Genomic DNA, 25,449 nt, shown 5'->3' with positions numbered 1-25,449 from the left:
CAAAAAAAACAGGCTTTATAAGGTTGGCTTTACACGGGCGTATTTGCATGTATAAAATTTGCTCTGCAATATGCTGAGAATAGATCCCATTGATTTCAATGCATTTGTTCACTTTGTTCTGATTTTGCGCACGCATTTTTCTCACGCTTGAAAAAATAGAACCTGCTTAAAAAAGAACACATTTGGAACTCATTAGGTTAAATTGCCATGTTAATCGGGGTGTGTTCGTCTGCTGGACAGGTCCTATTTTTTTTGCGTTTGCGAAAAATTCGCCCATGTGATGGAGGTCTAAGACTACCTTCACACGGGTGAGCGCAATATCGGGCCATGAAACCCAGCCTGATGCCGCATATAACCCGCAGCTGCAAGGCTTTTTTTAATGCAAAAATGCCTCACATCACTTCAGTGAAATTGCGATCTTCCTGCGCTTGTTTCACGCACGTCGGGGGATCGAGAAATGTTTTCCCATTGTTTTCAATAGTAAACATCACATCGCACTCACGTGCACCACGCACGTCCTGAGATGTGTTTGACTGCCTCATTGAAAACAATGGGCGATGCATTCCGAGGAGTCGCAGCATGCTCTATTTCTCTGCGTATCATAGGCAGCCCTTGAATGGGCTGCGTATAAACACTGTCCACACGCATCCATTGCGAAGGGGCAGCATTTCCATACGCATCGCCCCTCTGAACAGAGCAGGAAATTAAAAAAAAAAATTTAAAATCACACTGCGCATGTCTGTGATGTCAGATTGTGCAATGCGAATCGCAGCTCATACGCGGTCTACGCAGCAGAGCATATGGGCTGTAATGCGTACAACGCCCCTATGAATGAGCCCTTACACTAAGCACTGGGTTTGCTCCACCCCTTCTTTTTCTTCTCTTTGTCCAAAGTTAGACTAGACAGTCTTAAAATGTGCCGGTTTATCGCTGAATGATAAATCTGTTGAATTCTAAGACTGTCTAGTCTAAAGTTAGGCCACATATTAGTTGGCTTAGTTTACACCAGTGGCAAAAAATGACATCAATTGGGCCTTCTTGCTTATTTTTTGCGCACATGAAAAACACAGTTAATACAGATGCAAAATGAAACAAAAACCCTGCAGCAAAATAGCAGCAAAATAGCATCAATTGGATCTTCTTGCTTTTTTTTTGCACAATGAAAAATGCTGTGAATACGGATGCAAAATGGACATAAAAACGCACAAGATATGCATTTTTCACTGACCAAAATTGAATAAGTGCATTTCATTGAGGTCTTAGGGGTTCTTCAGACGGGCGCATGTGCAAATGCGCACGCTTCAGGGCACTGAACAGGGTAGATTTGCTTACATATTTGCATATTTTAATGTATATTTTGCGTACACAAAGCAGGGTTGTGCACAGGACACTATCATGCCACAATTTAAATGGCTAACGTGTTTCCCCGAAAATCTGAAAAAGCCCTAACAGGTTGTGATCTATCTTCCAGATGTCACTACCGTTTTTCTCCGATAATCAGCCCTATCCTGATTTTCAGGGGGAGGGGGTCTTGAAATATGATCCCTCCTCCGAAAATAAGCCCTAGCTACATTAAATGAAAAAAAAACTCACCTTGTAGGCGGCGTCCGGGTTCCTCACGCTGGGCTTTGCAGCAGTCTTCCGTGAAGTCCTCGGCACTGAGAAAGAATTCTCTTCCTGGTAATAATGCTTGAATACCCCACCTCTAGCAAGAGAATGCTGTGATTGGCTCAGAACCGCAGCCTGAGCCAATCACAGCCGGCGCTTGATGAGCCAATCACAGCAATTCAATGAATGACATAATTGAATGGCTGTAATTGGTTCATCGAGCGCCGGCTGTGATTGGTTGGCGTAACAGTCCTGAGCCAATCACAGCAATCTCTGGCTGCAGGTGGGGTATTCAACCAATGTTACCAGGAAGAGAATGCTTTCTCAGTGCCGAGGACTTCACGGAAGACTGCCGCAGCGCCGAAGCCCAGCGTGAGGAACTGGGACGTTGCCTACAAGGTGAGTTTTTTTTTTCATGTAATGTAGCTAGGGCTTATTTTCGGAGGAGGGCTCATATTTCAAGACCCCCTCCCCCCGAAAATCAGGATAGGGCTGATTATCGGGGAAACACGGTAGTGACATCAGGAAATAGATCACAACCTGGAGGGAGTGTAGCTGCGTGCAACGCTGAGAAAAGATGACATGTGCCTTTACTTAAGTCATTAGAAAGTCATTAGGGGGATTTCTGCTGACCGAGGAAATTTGGATCAGCAGCGCATTTTTTCGGCAATACTTTGCACCTGGCCGTGTGAATGGACAAGAAAACGCTTATTAAGCTTCGGACTTGTTAGTGAAAAATCGTCCCTTCATGCGATTTTTGGTAGAGATGGCCGCGATTTTATTGCGAGGCTAACTTAGGCTCGATATGAACACTTGTGTGAAACAGGTCTAAGGGAGGCTAATGGGGGCTTTCGGCCCCTTTAGACCGGGTTTGTTCCTCTTATAGACAGTTTTTCCACAGTCCCTTCACCTCTCTGCTGAATAGCTATGTCTCCTCTTAAGTCGGCAGTCTCACTCAGCACTCTGACATCTCAGGAGAGAGACTCCTCTCACAACAACCATGCTCTAGTTACAGCACAGGAGTTGTGAGAGTGAGGCCCAATGTTCACAGGCACGCATGGATTCCACTGTTGAATCACGCAGCGGAATCCAGTCGTGCCTGCGGAAATGGGGAGAAAAAAAGGTTTTCTTACCTCTCTGGCTCCAGCGTGGATCTCCTCTGTGCCGGCTGGATCTTTTTTCTTCAGCACGGCGCATGTGTCTGGCCGCGCTGACCGACACGCCCGGTGTATGCGCAGTGCTTTTTTTTCAAATCTCCTGCTTGCCCGCTGATCCGCGGCCCGTCCACAGCGACAGTTGCGGGCGGTCCGCGGATTGAACGGCTTTGCAGGAAAATGGAGCATGCTGTGAATTATTCACGCGCGTGCGATCCGCACACCGGGGAAGAAAAATTACATCTGCATGCTTTTTAGTGTCCTGCGGATGCTAATGCATCCGTATGGGTGGCATGTTTTGTGGATCTCCCGCATGGGTGCCCCGCAAATCAAATCCGCCCGTGGACATTGAGCCTGAGACTGCCAACAAGGAGGAAGACAGGGCTTTACTGTGACTGCCAAGAGTCAAGGGGACTGACTAGGAAGCACCTTGTAAGGGTGGGGAATGTATACGGCTGTCTGAAACTGCCCTGAGTGCGTGTGTATAAAACTGTGCAACTGTGTGCCTAAGGGCTGTTTCACATGGCCGTATGCGCTACTACACTCGCTGCCGCAGAGCATAGTTGTGCATGAACAGATTTTTTTTTCTATGTCCGTTTAAACCCCGTGCCATAGTCCAGAGTATGAAAAAAACAGAGGGAAGATCGGTGCTGCCCTATCTTACACGCATGTAGTATCTATCTTTTTTCGGGTGTAGCATTTTCGCCTGAGAAAAGCGCTAGTGAAAACAAGACCATGTTTTTGCTTTGTCCCATTATGCGGCCGTGATTTTCACATTCGCATGACGGGACTAAAGCAGATTCGTCTGCTTAAGCCCTACAAGTACGCTACTGTGTGTACATGTAAAAGCATACTGCTGTGCGTGTGAGCGGCTGCGCACAAGCGTGTTTGCACCCAGATTTGTAACTACAAAATCAGATAATAGAACCAATTAATTTCAATGGGGTCATTCTCGCACCTTCTCACGCATTTCACACACGGGTAAAAAAAAGCAGCATGCTCTATTTTTGTGCGCTAAAGGCCCAATAAAAGTCTATGGGATATGCGCAAATATGCAAGCGGATGTGTGAAGCACCGTGCAAAGCTGAGGGGTAAAGAACATATCTGGACCTCATTAGGCTAAATAGCATTTGAAACCACAGAAGGGGCATGTCACACACGCATGTGCACCGGCCCTGCAAGCAAAAAAAGTGCAGTACTGTGCACCAATAGGTGTTCAAATCTGCATCATCCCACCTCTTTCATGACACATATACATTGTGCTGTGGCAACTGTTTTTGCGCATACGCTCATGTGAAGGGGCCTTAAAGCTGCCTCTCCACAGGCGTTGCGATACCCCGTGGCGGGGAGCAGGGACCAGCTGACAGATCTCCGCGGTGAGCCTATCTGAGAGATAGGCTCACCGCGGAGATCCGCGGCAATCCGCGGCATGTTGCGATTTGCCGGCCACGAGCGGAGAATCGCTATGATTCTCCGCTCGTGGACAGGGGGGGTTGCGCTTTCCATAGCAACGCTGTGGAAAGTGTTCACTGCGTTCCCCGCGGCCGGATTATCGCCGTGGGGAATGCAGTGTAAATTCGCCTGTGGACAGAAGCCCTAAATATTGCTAATACATGCCGGATTTTCAAATGTTTTTGTTTGTCCTTGCTTTTTATTGGATACCATAGAAAAGGAATAGGGTGGACCGTGAAACGAAAGGTGATTGGTGGCCAGGCATAGATATAGCCAGAAAAAAGAAAATAAAGAGAGAAATAAAAATAAACTTGTAATTAATGAAAAATTATAAATAATAATAAATGATAAATCAAGAAAAATGAAATAAAAAAATATAAAAAATAAAAAAACTAATAGGCATAGGAATACATGTGGAAGAATGTATGGTCACTGGATACAATCATCAGTGTAATCAATGACAACAAATAACAATACAATTGTATAATCGACATAATGAAGCGTGTGTGAGTTGCAAAGCTGAAAAATACGTAGGGAAGTAGTGAAGACTTGTAGAAGTGTGGGTGAGAAGAGGTGTGGACTATGGGAAATATGAACGAGACTGCAATAATAGGGGGGGCAGGACTGGAATTAATGTAGAAGTGGAAGGAAAGTAGAAGGGAAGTGAAAGAAAGGGAAAGAGAGAAGGGGACTAGAGATGAGCGAGCATACTCGTCCGAGCTTAATACTCGTTCGAGTATTAGGGTGTTCGAGGTGCTCGTTACTCGTAACGAGTACCACGAGGTGTTCGGGTTGCTTTCATTTTCTTCCCTGAGAAATTTGCGCGCTTTTCTGGCCAATAGAAAGACAGGGAAGGCATTACAACTTGCCCCTGCAACGTTCAAGCCCTATACCACCCCCCTGCAGTGAGTGGCTGGCGAGATTAGGTGTCACCCGAGTATTAAAATCTGCCCCTCCCGCGGCTCGCCACAGATGCATTCTGACATTAGTTCAGGGAAAGTGGTATCTTGGTGGAGCTGCTATAGGGAGAGTGTTAGGAGTGATTTTAGGTTTCAAGAACCCCAACGGTCCTTCTTAAGGCCATAGAAATCGCAGATCGCACCTATGTGCGATCTGCGATTTCTGTTCTCTTCTCTATATGCGCTCAATGGGGCCGGCGGCAGCAGCGCCAACCCCATTGAGAACATATAGAAGACAAATCATTCTTCTCTGCCACAGCTGTAACAGCTGTGGCAGAGAAGAACGATGTTTGCCCATTGAATTCAATGGAGCCAGCAATACAGCAGGTTCCACTGAAAGCAATGGGCTGCCGGCGTGCGCGGGGTGAATTGTCGGGAAGGGCTTAAATATATAAGCCCTTCCCTGCAATTCATCCAGAAATGTGTTACAATAAAAATATATACCGGCGTATAAGGCGACGGGGCGTATAAGACGACCCCCCAACTGTCACCTTATACGCCGGCAATACAGTGGAGCAAAGAATAAAAATCATTACTCACTTCTTCTGACGTTCTGCGGCGCTGCTGCAGGCTGTCGCTCCCTCCTGGTTCCCGGCAGAGCATTGCTTTCTCTACGAAGGGCTTTAAATCCCCGCCTCCAGAAACACACGTGCCTTCAGCCAATCACAGCCAATGACAATGATGTCATTGAATGGCTGTGATTGGCTTAAGGCACGTGTGTTTCTGGAGGCGGGGATTTCAAGCCCTGCGTCCAGAAAGCAATGCTCTGCCAGGGACCAGGAGGGAGCGACAGCCTGCAGGAGCGGCGCAGAACGTCAGAAGAAGTGAGTAATGATTTTTATTCTTTGCTCCACTGTATTGCCGGCGTATAAGGTGACAGTTGGGGGGTCGTCTTATACGCCCCGTCGCCTTATACGCCGGTATATATTTTTATTGTAACACATTTCTGGATGAATTGCAGGGAAGGGCTTATATATTTAAGCCCTTCCCGACAATTCATCCTGCAATCGCCGGCAGCCCATTGCTTTCAGTGGAACCTGCTGTATTGCTGGCTCCATTGAATTCAATGGACAAACATCGTTCTTCTCTGCCACAGCTGTTACAGCTATGGCAGAGGAGAACGATCTTCACGCTGACAGTGCGGGGGGGGGGGCACTCTTGCCCCTATTGTGGCTTAATAGTGGGACCTGGGAACTTGAGATGCAGCCCAACATGTAGCCCCTCGCCTGCCCTATCCGTTGCTGTGTCGTTCCCATCACTTTCTTGAATTGCCCAGATTTTCACAAACGAAAACCTTAGCGAGCATCGGCGATATACAAAAATGCTCGGGTCGCCCATTGACTTCAATAGGGTTCGTTACTCGAAACAAACCCTCGAGCATTGCGAAAAGTTCGTCCCGAGTAACGAGCACCCGAGCATTTTGGTGCTCGCTCATCTCTAAAGGGGACGGTGGGAAAAAAAGTGGGAAACAGGTGTCTATGCTGTAGGCTTGTGTCTGGTATCGTATTGATGTTGTAACCTCAGTTCTGGTACAGTATCTATGTAATAAACTTGGTTTTGGTAGTCTACTGATACAGTAAGCTTGGTTGTTTTATTATATCTTTGACATAAGCTTGGTTGTTTTATCATATCTATGCATTCACTTGGTACTAGTATTATATCTATGCAGTAAGCTTGAATCTGTTACTGTATCTATGTACACGCTTGTTTCTGGTACTTTGTGTGTGATTTTAGTTTCAAAATACTGTACTGATGTTTTTTGCAGTTTTTTTTTTTTACAAAACTGCCATTTTGACACAGATTTTCAAACATTAATGTTTATGGAACTTTTACAATACCTTTAAGTTTAATACAAATTTGAATCAAGGCCCCCATGAATGTAAAGTGCTGGGCGACATTTTCACAGGGTGCTAACTGTCTGTGGGTATGGGGATGTAGAGTAACTTTTTACATTTACTAATTCAGATTTTGTGTTTATTAAAAGTTTGTAAAAGTCCTCAGAATATTTCAGGATTAATAGAAAATATTACTAATACTGCTCAAGTGTTGAAAGATGCATGAAATTAGGAGTCATGATGTGCATCAAATTTATATTTAGCGCTGCTGAACAGGCATGGTAGATGTGTTTCTGTTTCTTAGGTTACAACATAGTTTAGGCTCTGTTCAGCTGTGTTGTGGTTTCTGAATCCACCATACAATGGATAGCAATGAACCCAACAGACTCTGCTGGCATATAATATAGTCCATTGGGTTCTATTGAAGTGTCCATCGTCCTGACAGAAAAATAGCACTCTCACCATGCTTTTGAGCAGTGAATCTGAGACAAGAAAAGGGCCTGATGACCTGGGGCCGAAGAGGCAACTCCCAATGTGTACTGGTCAGAGACATCACCGGTGTGAGGGACCCCGCAGTGCGTGGGACCCCGCAGTGCGTAGGAGCAGAGGAAGTCTCAGAAGGCGCCAACAGCACCATGGGCCCAAGCCGGGATAAGGACACAGCCACCAGATATGTGAGGCCGGTTTCCAGCGACTAAGTGTGTGCATACTTGATGGACAATGAAAGACTGACATGGACTGGGAAGTACCTCTGCATAAGGGGCTGTATTATACAGGGATGTTGATGGTAGAGTTATAGTTGCCGTAGTTGCCTGCATCAATATATTGTACTGGTTATGCGGGGGTTAAGCATCAAGCTGCGCTATAGAACATGTATGTACTGGGAGGCAAGGCACTGTATACAGGCACTACATGCCTACGAAAGATGTAAGTGATGTTCTGCATTCTGTGTAGTTTGAGAAATGTACCTTCCACCTACGGTGCGGTGAGTGCGCTAAGCTGCGGAGCTCCGAAACTATGTATAGATGAGAAAGATGGTCTGTGTTACATGCAGATGCTTGCGCCTGCAGTGCGTGAGGTGCGACGATAGCGTAATGCTGCGGAGCTTTGAAAATATGACAGTGATGATAGCATTGAAGTACAATGACAGAGATGCATTGATGCTAGTGCGCCTCAAGTGCCTTACTATTCTGAAAACGCTATATATTGTAAGTGTGGCTTCCGGTTCAAGTTGCCATACAATGTTAACCCTTTCCAATCCAAGTTGTATCCTGGTTTTCCTAGGGTGCTTACTCTTTCTGCCGTTATAAAACGGTGCTATCTGCTGGCTAAAGCCAGTACTGCATGAGGTGACACCTTGGATAGGCTCCGACAGCAGAGAGGCTGGCAATATACAGTATGAGAACCCCGACGGACGTCTTCTGTACAGCCTTAAGTCATAATGTCTTTAGACGTCAGACAGTGGATTGGAAAGGGTTAAAGTAGAAAGAACCCTCCGGTGGAGCGAACACATTGCTCATCCGGTTACAGTTCAGTAAAAGTTATTTATTTAGAAAAAGATATGTTGCCTCCGTCTGTCACCTCCGCGCCGCACACAACACCTCCACCAGCCTCAAATTCTGCAGTGAGAATCGGTAGCGTTTCTGCAACAAATAGAGCATGCCACGGATTTCAACCGCAGCATGATTATCCTCCCCTGCAATTATTTTCCGCTGTAAGTGACTGAGGTTTGTTAAAAACCCATTCACTTCTGTTGTTCTGTCCATTGCTATGTAATTTCGGCTCCTTAGGATATCCCATCAGTATCACATCACTGGGGCTCCTTCTGGCGCTCCTAACGATTGGCTGATTCAAGGGGCTGTATTCAGGTGAGTACTGCAGCCTCGTCGTTGTTTACCAGGTACAGCGCCGTACATTTTATTCATTTGACAGCTCCTTTCCTCAGATTTCCATACACATGAACTCGCCCAGCCAAATGTTCTTAGATTTAGGGAGGTAAGCCACAGCCACACAGCTCTGGTGGTAGCTTATCTCTTGGGGAAGAAAAAGGATTTGGTGTGGAACTTCAAAGTGTCTGATCCTTTTTTCCCTGACATCATCTGTCACAGAAAGTTTAGCCACCCCCAAGTACATCAGAGAGTAGACCGCCATAATTGGTGGATGTGGATGACTAGACTCCTGTGTGTATTGGGCCTTCACTGCAGCCTTTTAAGTCTGAGTGTCCACGGGTGGGACGAAATATCAGGAGCTATATTCTGCCACGGGGGAGCACTAATGTCACCGCGATTTTATGCTCGATTTTCAGCGATGAACCTATCTTAATGATAGGTTCATCACGGCATTCCACAATTTTTAGACGCGAGCTGAAAATCACAAGCAATTTTCTGCTCGTGTACATTAGGCTGCGCTTTCCATAGTTATCCTATGGAAAGCGTGTCATGCGTGCTCCGTGTGTGACTTATCACCGCGGATCACGCTATGACAAATCGCCCGTAGACAGCCAGCCTAATTCCTCTCAGCTGTTGTTAGCTGCAGATACAATTATTATATCTGTGCATATACGTTCATTGATTGTATTAACAGGCAATATTAGGGCAATGTACGTAGAACTGCAGACTGGGATCCCAAGCTAATGAATTATAAAAAGGTTGTCAGACTTAATACAAAAAATAAAAACTGGTTCCCCATCCTCACTTATACTCGCCTCTCCTATATCCTGGCATCTCCTGCTATGCTGCAAGGTGACTTGAGAATCCGCCTCAGACAGCGCCCCTTCTGTATTGCATGGGGGGTTGATTTGGGCTCCCTGCTGGGCTCCCTGCACTGCCGGCCAGTGCTTTCTATGTGGCGCAGTTGGCACAATTATGTCATCGTGTCACTGGCGTTGTTTCACCGAATGTGGGACAGAAGAGTCCCAGCAGTGGATGGAACATGCTGTGGGACCGTGGAGGAGGTGAATGACTTTATTATTTTAGTATAGGTGAGGGTATTGCTACTGCATGGGACAATATGGCTAATAGTAAAAAACATTATGGCTACTACAGAGAACCGCATGGCTGTTATTACCGAGGGACAGTAGGGGTACTACAGGGGACATTATGGCTACTAAAGGAAACAATGTGGCTACTACAACGAACATTATTGCTACTATGCTACTATAGGGGACAGTTTGGTTATTACTACAGGGGACATTATGGCTATTTATTACAATGGGCGGCATTACAGCTATTACTGCAGGGGGTATTTTGACTTTGTATTACTATAGGGAATATTGTGGCTATTACTGCAGGGGGCATTATGGCTATTTACTATCACAGGTGGAAGTTATGGCTATTTACTACTGCAGAGGGACAGTATAGCTATTACTATAGGGCAACAGTATGGCTATTTATTACTACAGGGCGGCAGTATTACAATGAATTACAGAGGAATAATATGGCTATTTGTTACTACAGATGGACAGTGCGGGTCATTGTTCATTACATGTTATTTATTACTCAGAGGCGTTGTGAGTTGAGTTTAGGGGAAACCATGTGTGGTATTAAAAGTTCATCACTACATAGGGATTATGGACATGAAAAAGCTAAGAACCAAAGACATCTTAGTGGCAACCTCTGAAGAGGCAAATTGTGTCCAGGAGAAGTTATCATGTTGGTCCGGATAGGATGGAAAAGGAAACAACAATGATTATTAGAGGTAATGTCATGTATGAGTCACTGGCTGCCTCTGATCAGCCATCTAGTCACTGTATGGTCTGTAGAGTGATGATGGGTAGTAGCATTCTTGTTTGTCAACTGACAACTCCCACCATACTTTACCATTGTTCAGGTTGTATTAGAAAGTACAAACTTAAATGGTTCTACTGCTATACTAATGTACGAAACTGTTCTAGTATTAATGATTGCAATAATGTATAGGTGCAGTATTGCAATTGTTTTACTCGATTTTTAGTCTAGGGACAATTATATATATCATCAGTGAAGTAATGCTTTTTTTGGAGGGCGGGGACATTTTGCTATTTGCCTCCAGCAGCAGAAAGGCTATAGGCTTCTCTGTATACAGCTCCGTCCTCAGCGCCAGGTCTGTGTTTACAGGCTGCAGTCAGGATATTACAGGCTACAGCAGCCTGAAAGAAAGAAGTGAGTATAGGCTTTTTGTCATGGGGAACCAATTTTTTTTTATTATGTTGGACAACCCCATTAAATAATCCTCTTCCCCTAAGACATCCTCCCCCATTTGCCCACCAAATAGCTTAGGTGCCCTTACCATTTGATTGTATAGTGCCCTATAGTTCAAATGGCCTTGGTCAACCGTTAATTGGTTACCCAGGCACAGCTTCATACATATAGTCGTGCCTGGCCTGGTGGATCCTGCTTTGGGTGGCCTGTCGTCTGTTAGACATATACTCTAATATTGGAACATCCATGCTCTTCATGTTGTCTGGTGCGGTATGAATGGTATCATTGAAGCCACTTCTTGGTACTGGGCAGAAAGGTTTTAATACGTCCCTAGCTATGAGCTTGCTGCTGGTATTCCTGGCGAATGGCTGACAGCACAGTTCCAGTTACAGAACATAGTAACCCAGGAAGAACATAAACTCGTCTCCTTTCAGTCTGCTTCTATCAAAGTAACGTAATTAACATTTGACAGTTTGCAGATATAAATATACAGGCTCTCGAGAGGCAAGGTATATTGAGCTCTTTTTTTCTGCAAGATGTACTTTTTTTAGATTGTGTGAGACCAGCGTGTTATCGATTACTTGTCCATCATCGGCTTCCAACTCCTAAGGCAAATTCCCCACTGTTTTGTAGCAAAGTTAACACAAGAACCTTGTGTAGACTTGATGTGGAATATTGTGTCATTTGTGTTAGCCGTAAGCTTATCATAAGGAAATCTGCCTGTTCTTTTACATTCAGCCTGCACCTCTACCAACTCTTTACTTGGATAATATTAAGATACACATATTTTTAAGCTTTGTTAATGTCTCTTTAAACAAAGATGACTGTAAAGTATATCGGCTAAAGTTGTTTTCATTGTTGCCAATTATACCCCCCTACTATAGTCTACATAAATATACATCTTGAACTGCAGTTGCCACCAATATTATGTAAATTCTAGGATTAAGATGGCCATACGATTTAGATTAGGGTGCTAATTGAACAACCATTGAACGAACGATCATCTGGTGAACGTTCATTAGGAAAACACAGCCATTTTAGTCCGTATTGACCATTACAGTTATTCAAACTGGCCATAAAGGCTCAATAACACCAGGCGACGTACTGAAGATCTTTCTTGGAAAGGTTGTTCGCGTACAAAAGATTTCTCTGGCAAAAACGATTGTTCGTTGTTAAATTTCACCCGATGAAGGATTGTTTTGATGGAAATCGCCAATTTTCATCAACTTTAGTGTAATGTGTATGGGTACCTTTACCACGAATGTATCTAGCTGCCATCAGAAAATTATGAATTGCTTCCACTCTCATTTTAGACCTGAGCTCTCTGGGGACTTTTTGTAACTCTATAGATTGTAAGTATGGAGTGACAGTTGCAGACCACGAGATTGCAGACCACCTAACCCTTTCCAATCCAATTTGTATCCTGGTTTTCCTAGGGGGCTTACTCTTTTTCTGCTGTTATACAACGGCGCTATATGCTGGCTAAAGCCAGTACTGCATGAGCTGACTCGTTGGATAGGCTCCGACAGCAGAGAGGCTGGCAATATAGAGTAAGAGAACCCTGACGGACGTCTTCCAACATCGAAGCTGTACAGCCTTAAATCATAAATGCCTTCAGAGGTCAGACAGTGGATTGGAAAGGGTTAATGTAATGATTTGGACTAGTTAAAATCAATCAATAGCACTGCATAGAATCGCCATATAGTCTTAGCCTTAAACATATTTATCCTTACAAAGATCCCAGTTCCATCATAGGCAACTATAATGCCATATTGAGACATGAATTCATATTCTTCCTGCAATGCAGGGTGGATTTGCTTATGACAATTTATTTTTAGGGGTATTTATACATTTCTGACTGGTGGCGGTCTAATCTCTGTATTCACCACTGGGTCCTCTGAACCCTTTTTAATAATTAACTAAATGGACTTTCATTGATCCATGTACACCGTCGTGTGGACGCTGCATATTGATACGCAGGAGAAATAAATTGCAGCATGGTCTGTTTCTCTGCATTCATACACAGCGTGAGCCCTATACGCTTGTATGGGCAGCGTATGATACATTGTCCATACGCAATACATTGTGTATGGGCAGCTCTGAACAGGGCAGGGAAATAACAAAAAGAAAAATCACACCGTGGATGTCCATGTGATTCGCAGGCATGTTATTAGAAGCAACCAATGTTACTAGAGACAAAATTTTGGCTTAAAAAACGGTCTTACTCGAAATCGGCCTTAGTAGATGTCAATGCTAGTAGAGGTTTTACTGTATTGTCTGTTGCAGGGCTTTTTCAGTGATTTTTTTTCTTTTTCTTCATCTTTTATAACTCTGAAATGCATACAATTTCAGTAAAAAAGGGCTACTAAACCTCACACTTTTTTTCTCGTTGTTTGCTTTGTGGTCATCGTCATTAGTGGCCTCCAGCACTTCTTGAGGCTTCTAGGGTGTCACCACTGGTTACTCAGAGCGCACAGTAATTTCCTAGTTTGGCCAAAGTTCCCTATTTCGCTTTAATGGTTTCAATATTTGCTGGGTTGCACAAATTTATGTTATATTCCTTAACGGCTAAAGCTTCCTTTTGGCACTTTGGTGCGGTTAATATCTTTACGTTTTATGTTCACTAAAAAATCTTATAATGGTAAAAGAAATTATTTCAAAGTTGCAATAAAAGAACTGAATACAAGCAGAAATAGATGTACCCTGACATAACTGTGATAACATATAGACAACCTGTGATAATTACGGGATAGAAATATCACACTGTGGTCATTACAATACTAAATAAATATTTCATTTCTCAATTAAGCCCATATCTCACTCTGGTGATGGATACTGCTGGGTTTCATCTATTTCTTTTAACCTCATTCTTTTGTTCTTCTATGTACCTTTATTTACCCAAACTACAGTCATGAGCAAAACTAAGTACACTCTCTTTGAATTCTATGGTTTTACATATTAGGACATAATTTAAAAAATCTGACCATTAGAAGGTCTAAAAATTAGGTACATAGAACCTCAAATGAACAAAAACACATGACAAACTGCACTGTGTTATTAGTAACAAAAACTAGGACAAAATGCAGAAATTGTGTAAAAATTAAATACACCCTTACTGCTTTCATAGGAATTAGGAGGGTTAGTAGAAGCCAGGTACTGCTAATCAAATGCCAAATCAACAAGTGTGACCACCTCTATAAAAGTAGAAGGTTTGGCACTTTGCTGGTCTGGAGCATTCAGGCATGTATTAACACAATGCCAAGAAGGAAAGACATCAGCAATTATCTTAGAGAAGCAATTGTTGCTGCCAATCAATCTGAAAAGGGGTATAAGGCCATTTGCAAACAATTTAGAGTTCATTATTATACAGTGAGAAAGATTATCGAAAATTGGAAACTATTCAACACAGTTGACAATCTTACCAGGGAAATCTGGGTAGGGCTTATTTTCTGGGAAACGCGGTAGCTGGTTTGGGGGGTGGCTAGTCCCATGTAGTAATACAGTGTGCCAGCTGCCTGCTCCTGTTAATAGATGGAGGGCCAATAACTTGCAATATTGCTTGGTGATCTGCTGTCGTTCACATTGTACTGCTGGTAACCAGTTAGGATGATTAGATCTGCATTAGATCTGCTTCTCCTTCTTTCTCCAAGCAATGAGGAGGAGAAAGTATAAGGAAATAGGGTGAGCCTTGGTGGAGGCATTGTATCAAAAACTTCCTGGAGAAAGGGTGTCTTAATTACACAGGGGAGTGTAGCTGATTTCTCTTGTGCAGATCTAGTCAGTGTAGGGAGTCTTAGGCTGGGTTCTCAGATGCCGAATTCCCGGCGGAAATCTCGCCATTTGGCCGCAGCGAAAAACGGCGAGATTTCCCCTGGGTAAAGTGCTTCTTCAAAACCCGCGACACTTAGCCACGGGTTTTGAAGCGGCCTGGCTGCCCGCTCTTCAGCTGCGGCCGACACTCCCATAGAGGAGAGCGTGGCCGCAGTGGAAGAAGAAAAAAAATGAACATACTGTGGCCGGTGAATCCACGCCGCAGCGCCGGCTTTTGCCAGCTTTGCCGCGGCGGATTCGCTGTCCCGTGTGGTCGAGATTTCTGAGAAATCTCGTCCACATGGCTGGCTAATCACGGGATTTGCCGCGGCTAAATTCCAAACGGAATTTACGTGGCAAATCCGCCCTGTGTGAACCCAGCCTTAGGGCTATCTCACGTGAGCATTTTTTGGCAGTGCACCATGCGTGTATCTCCCACACAGGAGCACACAGCAGTACACAACGCATTGCCTACTTGCTGCATGCTGACAATCCACATAGACTATATAGGTGTGTATGCGTGAGTAATACGTGCCACAATAGTGCAAGTCACGTTACTTTTTGGGCTCGCATTTTGCGCGCTGTGTGTAAGAGGCACAATTAAAAGTAATGTAAAGATTGATACCACTTATTACAAAGTGCAATACTCCGTAGAATACACTTGTGTGAGAAAGCACTTACAAGCAATGCCCCCTGGGGAAAAATGCGTGCAAATTAAGTCTCCTCGAAAGGGAAGAAAAATGTCTTCTCTAGTGCCACCTATAGGTAGCTTTTCTGCATATCTGTGTCCAACTTGATATATGACTAGAGACATCAGCCAAACTAAAGATGGGTGTCTTTGGCTTTAAAGGAGATGTCCCGAGGCAGCAAGTGGGTCTATACACTTCTGTATGGCCATAATAATGCACTTTGTAATGTACATTGTGCATTAATTATGAGCCATACAGAAGTTATAAAAAGTTTTATACTTACCTGCTCCGTTGCTAGCGTCCTCGTCTCCATGGTGCCGACTAATTTTCGCCCTCCGATGGCCAAATTAGCCGCGCTTGCGCAGTCCGGGTCTTCTCCTCTTCTCTATGGGGCTCCGTGTAGCTCCGTGTAGCTCCGCCCCGTCACGTGCCGATTCCAGCCAATCAGGAGGCTGGAATCGGCAATGGACCGCACAGAAGCCCTGCGGTCCATGAAGACAGAGGATCCCGGCGGCCATCTTCAGCAGGTGAGTATGAAGACGCCGGACCGCCGGGATTCAGGTAAGCGCTGTGCGGGTGGTTTTTTTAACCCCTGCATCGGGGTTGTCTCGCGCCGAACGGGGGGGGGGTTTAAAAAAAAAAAAACCCGTTTCGGCGCGGGACATCTCCTTTAAGGCTCCTTAATGGGTCAGACATTGTCTTAAAGGGTAACTACCTACAGGTGGCACTAGAGCGCCAATTTTTCTCCCTCTGGAGGAGAACAAATTTGCTTACACAAAATAATTATCACAAATTGGAGAAAAAAAAGTTTGATTCTTCCTGATAACTTTGACGCAAGAGTCTGATTTTGTAGAAAGTTTAGAAAAATGTAGAATTCTTTAAGCACTTCTCCGGTCTTTTAAGTACTTCACACACTTTTAAATTGTATGGACACAAGTTACAGTTTGGAAACGTGTAAGTATACTCTATCCAGTAGCAGTCTGCTATACTTTGACTATACAGTAGCGGTATTTCAGAATGATTTGACTAATCAATGTCATCAATGACATGTTAGGACAGTTCTAACAATGAACAAGTCATTGTTTAGCTATTTTGGAATTCATTACAACATTAATTTGCAGAAACAAATCATTTGTCATTGCTTTCATTAACATTAAGTACTATCCAGCCCTTCTGCTTCTAATAGACATCATTGTGTCAGATAAATCTGCTTACACTAAGTGTTACTGTACTCTGTCCATTGCTCGGGAAGTGTGCTAAGCTTTTGATGTGTTATGCTTAACCCCTTTTCATCTCACTTTTGGACATATTTAAGACTAGATCTTTTGTTTCTTTAATACACCAAGTTTGATCACAGATGTTTCTGTTATTAGAGCAGGTGTATTCCTATGTAACTAAATACCTGCAAGCTGATGGTAAAAGGGTATTTGGATATCAGTCTTATTTGTCAGAGGCAAGAATTAATAAGACTAGAGTGGAATACTTGAAATGAAGCTGGTGGAAGCCATTGACACAAGGTTAGAGAGGAAGTGAAGTGGTCAGACACCCCCAGACCTCTTATAGGACTAGCATTGAGTAGACAAGGACACAGAGTGTAAACCAAGGAAATATGGGGTTTGCAGATGATTTAATTAAAGTGTCTACCATGGGTGCCAAGAAGCTCAAGAGGTGATCCAATCAACCGGGGCAAAGCCAAGTTGATATGTGTTAAACCTTACCAGTCAGTAAAGGACAGGACAATCCAGCAATGAGGCAGAATGTTTAGACAATAAACCTAGCCGGGCACCCCAGCTGGTAATCGCTGCAGTGGTGAGCAGCGTCGGCAAGCCGCGGGCCACATAGCAAGAAGCAGTGGCCGGATTCGGCCCGCGGGCCTTGTGTTTGACACATGTGTGCTAGATAGAATAGTCAAGGTGGTTGTTCCAAGTTTGGCTTCATTGATGAACTTCAGGACACGATACACATCTCAAGCCCATTCCAAATCCACACATGTACCATTGACTTCTGGTTCCGGCATACGTTTAGTAGAGCTAGGTGTATTTGCCCTGGTTTCATTGGCACCCTATGCATGCTCAGAAGCAGCAGCCTGTCAGAAGTGGACTTCTGATGGGCTTAGGATGTTCCACCCTATTCTCAGGGACATCAGTCAAGCCATATTTGGCAAGTTTAGGGCATAGCCTTCTTGACTGCAGCCGAGTGGCCCCATCTCGTTGACTCAAGAAAGCTGATTGACACCCAATACCTGCTGCAATAAAACTTATTTTAGAAAAGACTGCTCCTTATGTTACACGCAAAGGCTGCTTTACAATGCAAAAGAACTAACAGCCTCTGGTGGCTTTTTAGTGGCGAAAACCCTATTGACAGGTTCCCTTTTAGCAGTGTGCCATAAAAATGTAAGAGATTCCTTTCATGGGTCTTTATTGCCATTACTACTTGATGTCAAGGTGGGTCAGATTCCCAGGATCTGCTATTATTCTGTATGCAATTGTACTCAGAAATGAAATGCAATGTTATGATGTACTACAACATCTTACATAAGTGAGACTATGTTATTCCAGGTTGAAGCACACTAGAAAGAGATGCTATACACTGCAATCCATTAAGATTGGCATTGCATAATATATAATTATATACTTCATACAGTCTACTTTGGTTACAAATGGAGAGGAAAGTGGTTTGACTATAAATACTGTGCTATTATCTGTAGCCTTCAGAAATTACACTGCAGTATCCTAGTGAATGCCTCCGTTGTACTATCAATTAATAGAAAAACTGTCAATGCCATTCAAAACAGTAAATGTTATATTGCAGGGTTACCCCATCGTCGGAGAACCCCAATGCTGCCGCTTCCAGTACTAGTCAAGGAAAGCCATCTCTACGGAGAATAAAGGGACGGATCCACAGAAGCAAAAGCCTTGATAGTGTGGACCTCTGTGAGTTCAATGTAAGTGTTCTTCCCTTTTTATTTCTAATAGTTCTATGTTTGTAGATAAGGCGGCTCTGGTGCTTTGCTTCCTCACTGCCACTATTTCCCAGTGAAAATACAAAATAAAGCACACCTACACTATTTTATATGCAATAGTGGCCCTACAGGGGAAATGCTACCTACCTATCTATCTATCTATCTATCTATCTAATATCTATCTATCTAATGTCTGTCTAGCTATATAATGTCTATCTATCTATCTGTCTATCTAATGTCTATATGTCTATCTATCTATCTATTTAATATCTATCTATCTAATGTCTATCTATCTATCTATCTATCTATCTATCTATCTAATGTCTGTCTAGCTATATAATGTCTATCTATCTATCTGTCTATCTAATGTCTATATGTCTATCTTTCTATCTATTTAATATCTATCTATCTAATGTCTATCTATCTATCTATCTATCTATCTAATGTCTGTCTAGCTATATAATGTCTATCTATCTATCTGTCTATCTAATGTCTATCTGTCTATCTGATGTCTGTCTGTCTAGCTATATAATGTATATCTATCATCTATCTATCTGTCTATCTAATGTCTATCTGTCTATCTAATGTCTATCTATCTTTCTATCTATCTATTTAATGTATATCTATCTATCTAATGTCTGTCTGTCTAGCTATATAATGTCTATCTATCATTTATCTATCTATCTCCTATCTATCTAGCTATCTCATATCTATCTATTTATCATTTATCTATCTATCTCCTATCTATCTATCTATCTATCTATCTATCTATCTATCTATCATCTATCTAATGTCTATCTAATGTCTATCTATCTATCTATCTATCTATCTAATGTCTATCTATCTATCTATCTATCTAATGTCTGTCTTAATATCTATCTATCCATCTATCTAATGTCTGTCTTAATATCTAATATCTATCTATTTATCCAATGTCTATCAAATGCCTATCTATCTATCTATCTATCTAATGTCTGTCTATCTAATATCTATCTATCCATCTATCTCATTTCTGTCTATCTAATATCTATTTATCTAATGTCTATCTATCTATCTGTCTATCTCATATCTATCTCCTATCTATTTATCTATCTATCTATCTATCTATCTATCTATCTATCTATCTATCTATCTAATGGCTGTCTATCTATGTATCTATCTATCGTCTGTCTGTCCACCTACCTATTCATCCATTGATCTATAGAAGTTTAAGAAAATGCATTTTTAATTTTGGAAGCCTTTACATTGGAGACAGCACATTTCTGCTTTTCCAGATGGCAGTGAGAAAAGCTGGCATATCATTCACGGAAATGATTTGCAGATAAACACATTTTCATCCTGATCCATAGGTTATCGTTACAAATCATTGCAGGCCATTCTGCTAATGCCTGTAATATAGCGACAGTAGCAACCGGCCACCAAGCTACTGACAACAACTCTGGTTAAATTATGCCTGAGATCAACTTTCCAGTTACTGCACTTTTAAAAACTAAATAATTAAATAAAAATACATACATCTTGCAGCTATAGGTGGAGTATCACATTAAGTTCTTTATGAAGTGTCTGGTAGACAATGTCTTCAGTGGATGTGGGCGCCATTTGATGCCATTCATTGATTTTAGAAACTATGTACCAGTTATAGCCCTGCATTTTCAGATGTGTCAGCAAGACAATGTAACCTAGTCTCCTGTCGTTCAAGGTGGCTTTCCAGGGCTTTCATTTAAAGAAAGCCGTTCGAGAACCTACTGTATATGTGTTCAACAAATAAAAACAATTAGAGAATAATTCCACGGAGTACAAAAATCACACCACATCACCTGAACGACGAGGTGTTTCAGACCTTCCAGGATCTGGTATGTTTTAGAGCAAGGTTGGCTGTAAAGCATCACGGTCCTGGATTGGTAATCAGGGTTGATGTTATCTCTCTGTCGTTCTAGTAATAGATTTGGACATGGATGCTAAGTGCATCTATATGTAAGTAGATTGGAGAAGCTCTTTAATAAACGATGATTTATCATTTGTAGATATTTGTATTATTCATAGGATCTGATTCACGGAAGAGAAGTTATATTGTTTGTAAATAGATGTTTTACATATTACGCTGTTGTAATACCTGATCATAAGCTTGCAAGGAAATACTGTTCAACGACATATTGCACTTATATCTAGTTTGTGCATGGAGCTTTTTGGACCTGATGGAATTAACCCTTTCCAATCCACTGTCTGACCTCTGAAGATATTATGATTTAAGGCTGTACAGCTCCGATGTTGGTAGACATCCGTCGGGGTTCTCTTACTGTATATTGCCAGCCTCTCTGCTGTCAGAGCCTATCTAACGTATCACCGTATGCAGTACTGGCTTTAGCCAGCAGATAGCGCCGTTGTATAACGGCAGAAAAAGAGTAAGCCCCCTAGGAAAACCAGGATACAAATTGGACTGGAAAGGGTTAATGTTAGTTATAATCGTATACTGTATATGATAACTGTATTGTTTTTTGACCCTACACCATTGCGCCTTATGACTTCCTTCACACACACACACACGTTTTTGGGTTTGTAAAAATGTCATGTATTTCATGCGTTCTTTTCCCTTTTTTTTGGTAGACATTTTTGACAGGGGCTTTTTGAGGCATTTCATCTTCCTATAGAGAAGCCTTTGGGAAAACGCCTGGAAAAAATACATTTTATATACAGTATTTCATACTTGCCTATTGCCCTACAGTTAACATCTGCCTGCAGAGTTTTTTCAGAATGCTATGTACAAAACAGCCCTAAAGAAAATTGAATTACTCTGCTCTTTATGAAAAGCAAATATGCAAAGAACATAGTTTAAAGGGAATCTGTCAGCTTGAACATCTTGTCAAAACCGCTGGCATCATATTATAGAGCAGGGGAAGCAGAGCAGAATGATATTTAGGTTTATGGGGAAAGATTCAGTATAACTTGTATTTTATTCATTTATATACAGATAGTCCACTACTTGCAAACATCCAAGTTACTAACTTTGCAAGTTACGAACAATCTGTCCTGCACAGTATCATCTGATGCTGTGGCATTACATTATTCTGTGCAGGTAGCGGACAGGCTTCTATACAGCCATGCGCTATATAGGGGCTCTGCATAGGCAGCCCTGGGGCATTTCAGAAGGCTCCCAGCTGCCAAACAACCTCACAGCGTCCTGCGATCTTATCGCAGAATGCCGTATGGGACCCCTGAATGTTGGGTGCTGGCTGCTTCTTACAGCGGACACCCAGCGGCAGCAGTTCCGACAAGCTGTGCCGCTCGTCAGAACTGTTAACGCTTTAAATACCCCTGTCTATTCTGACAGCGGCATTTAAAGTGTTAACACTTCCAATGAGCGGAACGGCTTGTCGGAACTGCTGCCGCCGAGTGTCTGCTGTAAGAAACAGCCGGCACTCGACATTGTGTGGAGCGGGATCCACCCAGGATCCCCTCCATACAACCATTTGTTCGGACATACAAACAAATGTACTTGCGAACCGGCTCCTGGAAAGGAACCTGTTTGCAAGTAGGGGACTATCTGTACTTGCTGATTTTGAGCTGAACAGTCCAACGGGCGGTCCTATCAGTGATTGACAGCTACTGCTGTATGCACAATCATACATAGGTAACTGTTAATCACTGGTAGCTCCGCCCATTGGACTGTCCAGGTCAGAATGAGCAGTGATATAAATGAATAAAATATAAGGATACACAAATGTACTAAATCTTTCCCCATAAAACTACATATTAGTCTGCTCTATAACAATGATGCCCACAGTTTGGACACCACGTTCAAACTGACAGCTTCCTTTTAATAATGAGTGTTCTTAAGGTGCTTTCACACAGGTGATTTCCTCGCAGGATTTTCTCGCACTGCCAGAGTGCTGCAAATCGCATTTATGTAGAGCCTATATTTTCCTATGGGTTCTTCCACACGAGCGATGTTTTGTAGCCTGCGACATAGCAAGACTACAAAATCGCAGCATGGTCTATACACCTGCGATTTGCAATTTTTGGTAGCCCATGTTTCCCTATTGAGCCGTCCTTTCTGTTGCATTGAATAGCACGAAAATACGGTTTTCGTGCGGTGTGATGCAACTTTTACAGTAAGAAATCCTACCGTTAAAGCTCTAAACTAAGCCCTAGCTGCAGGAAAAAAATTTAAAAAAAGAATACATCACCTTAGAAGCAGTGTCTGTCTCCTCTGCATCTTCTTCCTGATCCCTAGCACTGTTCTTCAGCATCTCTTCTGGCTGGGGATTGAAAATCCCCGCCTCCTGAAAGCGCTGCCTCTGATGAGCTAAGCAATGTGATGCTTAGCCAATCAGAGCCAGTGCTCAATGAACCAATCACAGTCATTCATCTACCACTGGCTCTGATTGTCTAAGCGTCACAGCACTTAGCCAATTAGAGGCAGCACTTCCAGGAGGCGGGGATTGTTCAATCCGCCTCCAGTAGAGATGCTGAAGAACAGTGTCAGGGACCAGGGAGAAGAGGCGTCGGAGCTGACAGCGCTTCTAGGTGATGTATTCTTTTTTTTCTGCAGTTAGAGCTTATTTTTGGGGTAGGACTCCTATTTCAAGCCCCCCTCCCGAAAATCCCTGCAAGTGGTGCTACCACTTGCAACTTTGTAGCACCACAAAATTTCAGTCTCGCCGCGATAAAGCACAGCAATATCACATGGACCACCAATGCGATATTTCTGCGATTTTCTCGCTGCGCTATCATGTTGCCCCTGTGTGGGAGAGGCCTGAAAGGCATTATCAGTTGGGTTGTAGGTATACTTGTGCATTTTCCTTACGTGCTCAGTACCACACAGTCATCTGTCCTGAACAAGTGACAAAGCAATTCTTAGAACAGACTAGCACTGACTACTGCTGTCTGTCTAAATGGAATGGCAGACTACAAAACAATAGAACAAAGGCTCTAGCCATGGAAACACAATCTTGCTTTGGATTTTTCAGTAATGTACTTGTTCTGAAGACTATTGGATGGTTGGATGAGAATTGAGCCTCGTGTAGGGTAATACCAAGCGGTTCTAGCGAATAAACAGGGACTGGACTCTCCCCAGTAATACACGTGATGGTCTGAGGGTTGAACGGTTTTTGATTTACCGTTGGCTTTGGTGAGACATCTCACTATGTGGTTGGGTTACAAGGTGCATTGTTCAGATGCATGGCAAGCATTAATTATTTTCAGATTATTACATATTGCTTTTGTATCTTTTAGATTATTGATGTGTTATCTTTGTACTTTATTCAATCTGATCTACAGGAGGAGGAACAGAAGCTTCCAGCTTCCTCCTGGCTAAAATTAAGGTCATCAAATCTGACAGCTGACACCATGAAAGGCGCCAATTCAATATCTCATTTACCACCAATAGCTTTCATTATAGAATAAATAATATCTTAGACATATGGCTAAATGCTGGGGGAAATGGAAACATATGCTGTACATAATCTGGATTATTTTGAGTATCAGCCAAAGATTAATTACATTTAACTTGTTCGGTTGAATGTCTGGTTTGATACAGCAGTGTGGTCTCCATGATTTCTTTACCTCGGGCACTGTGTTAGAATAACTATGTCATCCTAAAGCTGATTTCTTGTGTTTTCTATGCCAGAAATGCTTTTGAGGATGATTGGTGAGATGCTCCCGGTCTTGTTGTGTTGTCTGCCCAGGTGCTTATGCGTATGTCAGCTAATTAGTAAATGGATGTCAAAAACTTGCCGAAATGGCATAGAGGGTTTCTGCCAATCTTGTGAATTATTTGGTACATGGATAACATCTATATATCAAAATAGATGTTTTAATTAATTTGTGTTCGGATAGAATGACTATTAACACTATATACCCCAATATTGGCAAAGAAAGTAATGGTAATTCTTTGTATTGTGTGAACATTCAACAGCATTTTACAGCTTGCGAAATACAAAGCATATGCAAACTGAGACTGGGAAAACATTTTCTAAAACAATACGACAAGGAGAAAAGGTCCGGCTCATTACACTTTATAAACTAAGAGAATGGGCATTACCAATAAAGGGGTTGGAAGTGTTTGATTTGGACAGTGGTCATTAGAAATAAGAAGGTTTTAAATTATACTTAATTGGGACCTAAGTAAATGCTGTATAAAACTGTACTAGAGCTGTAGTTGAGTTAAGTAATGAGTTTTAAGAGAAGTAATGTGCTTTACAGACCTCGGAAAGGATGGAAGGCTGAGTCAACATTGAGCCGGCTACCTGAACCTTGCGGGGATTGAACCTGCAAACCTTAAGGTCATTACCTTAAGGTTTGCAGGTTCAATCCCCGCAAGGTTCAGGTAGCCGGCTCAATGTTGACTCAGCCTTCCATCCTTTCCGAGGTCTGTAAATTGAGTACTCAGCTTGCTGGGGGGTAAAAAGATGACTGGGGAAGGCAATGGAAAACCACCTGACAAAAACAGTCTGCCAAGAAAATGTCACCATGTGACGTCACCCAAGGAGTCAGTCATGACTCAGTGCTCGCACCAGGGGACTTTACCTTACCTATTGTGATAGGCAACCTGATACAATGGTCCAACAGCGTCCCGGTCCCACCTACACATACAGGAATACCACTGAAAAAAGTGAGCACAACACAGATACTGAACTGCTCACAAAAAGTCTGACTAGAGCTGAAATCCCCATAAGTAGGACTCAAAATATATTAAAAAAGATAGGCTAGAAAAGCTAATCCCCTGAATTTTTTATATTCATATTATCCGTTCTGGTATATCACTTTTCTTTCTTACCCAGAGCATCTACTGCTATCTTTTTTT

At 42.7% G+C, this 25,449-nt stretch overlaps 1 protein-coding gene across 3 annotated transcripts in view; it reads left to right on the top strand.

Moving 5' to 3' along the window:
• TJP1 (tight junction protein 1) overlaps positions 1–25,449 on the top strand; it is a 330,363-nt gene that overhangs the window by 14,626 nt on the left and 290,288 nt on the right. For all 3 annotated transcript variants that reach the window (XM_066592505.1, XM_066592508.1, XM_066592507.1), the window contains exon 2: positions 18,497–18,629. In XM_066592505.1, the coding sequence (XP_066448602.1) occupies positions 18,497–18,629 (133 nt within the window). The remainder of the gene's footprint in view (positions 1–18,496; positions 18,630–25,449) is intronic.

Source organism: Eleutherodactylus coqui, chromosome 2, assembly GCF_035609145.1.
Source record: "Eleutherodactylus coqui strain aEleCoq1 chromosome 2, aEleCoq1.hap1, whole genome shotgun sequence".
Lineage (NCBI taxonomy): Eukaryota > Metazoa > Chordata > Amphibia > Anura > Eleutherodactylidae > Eleutherodactylus > Eleutherodactylus coqui.
Note: the sequence above shows the minus strand (reverse complement) of the source record. Positions and strands in the feature narration are given on the sequence as shown.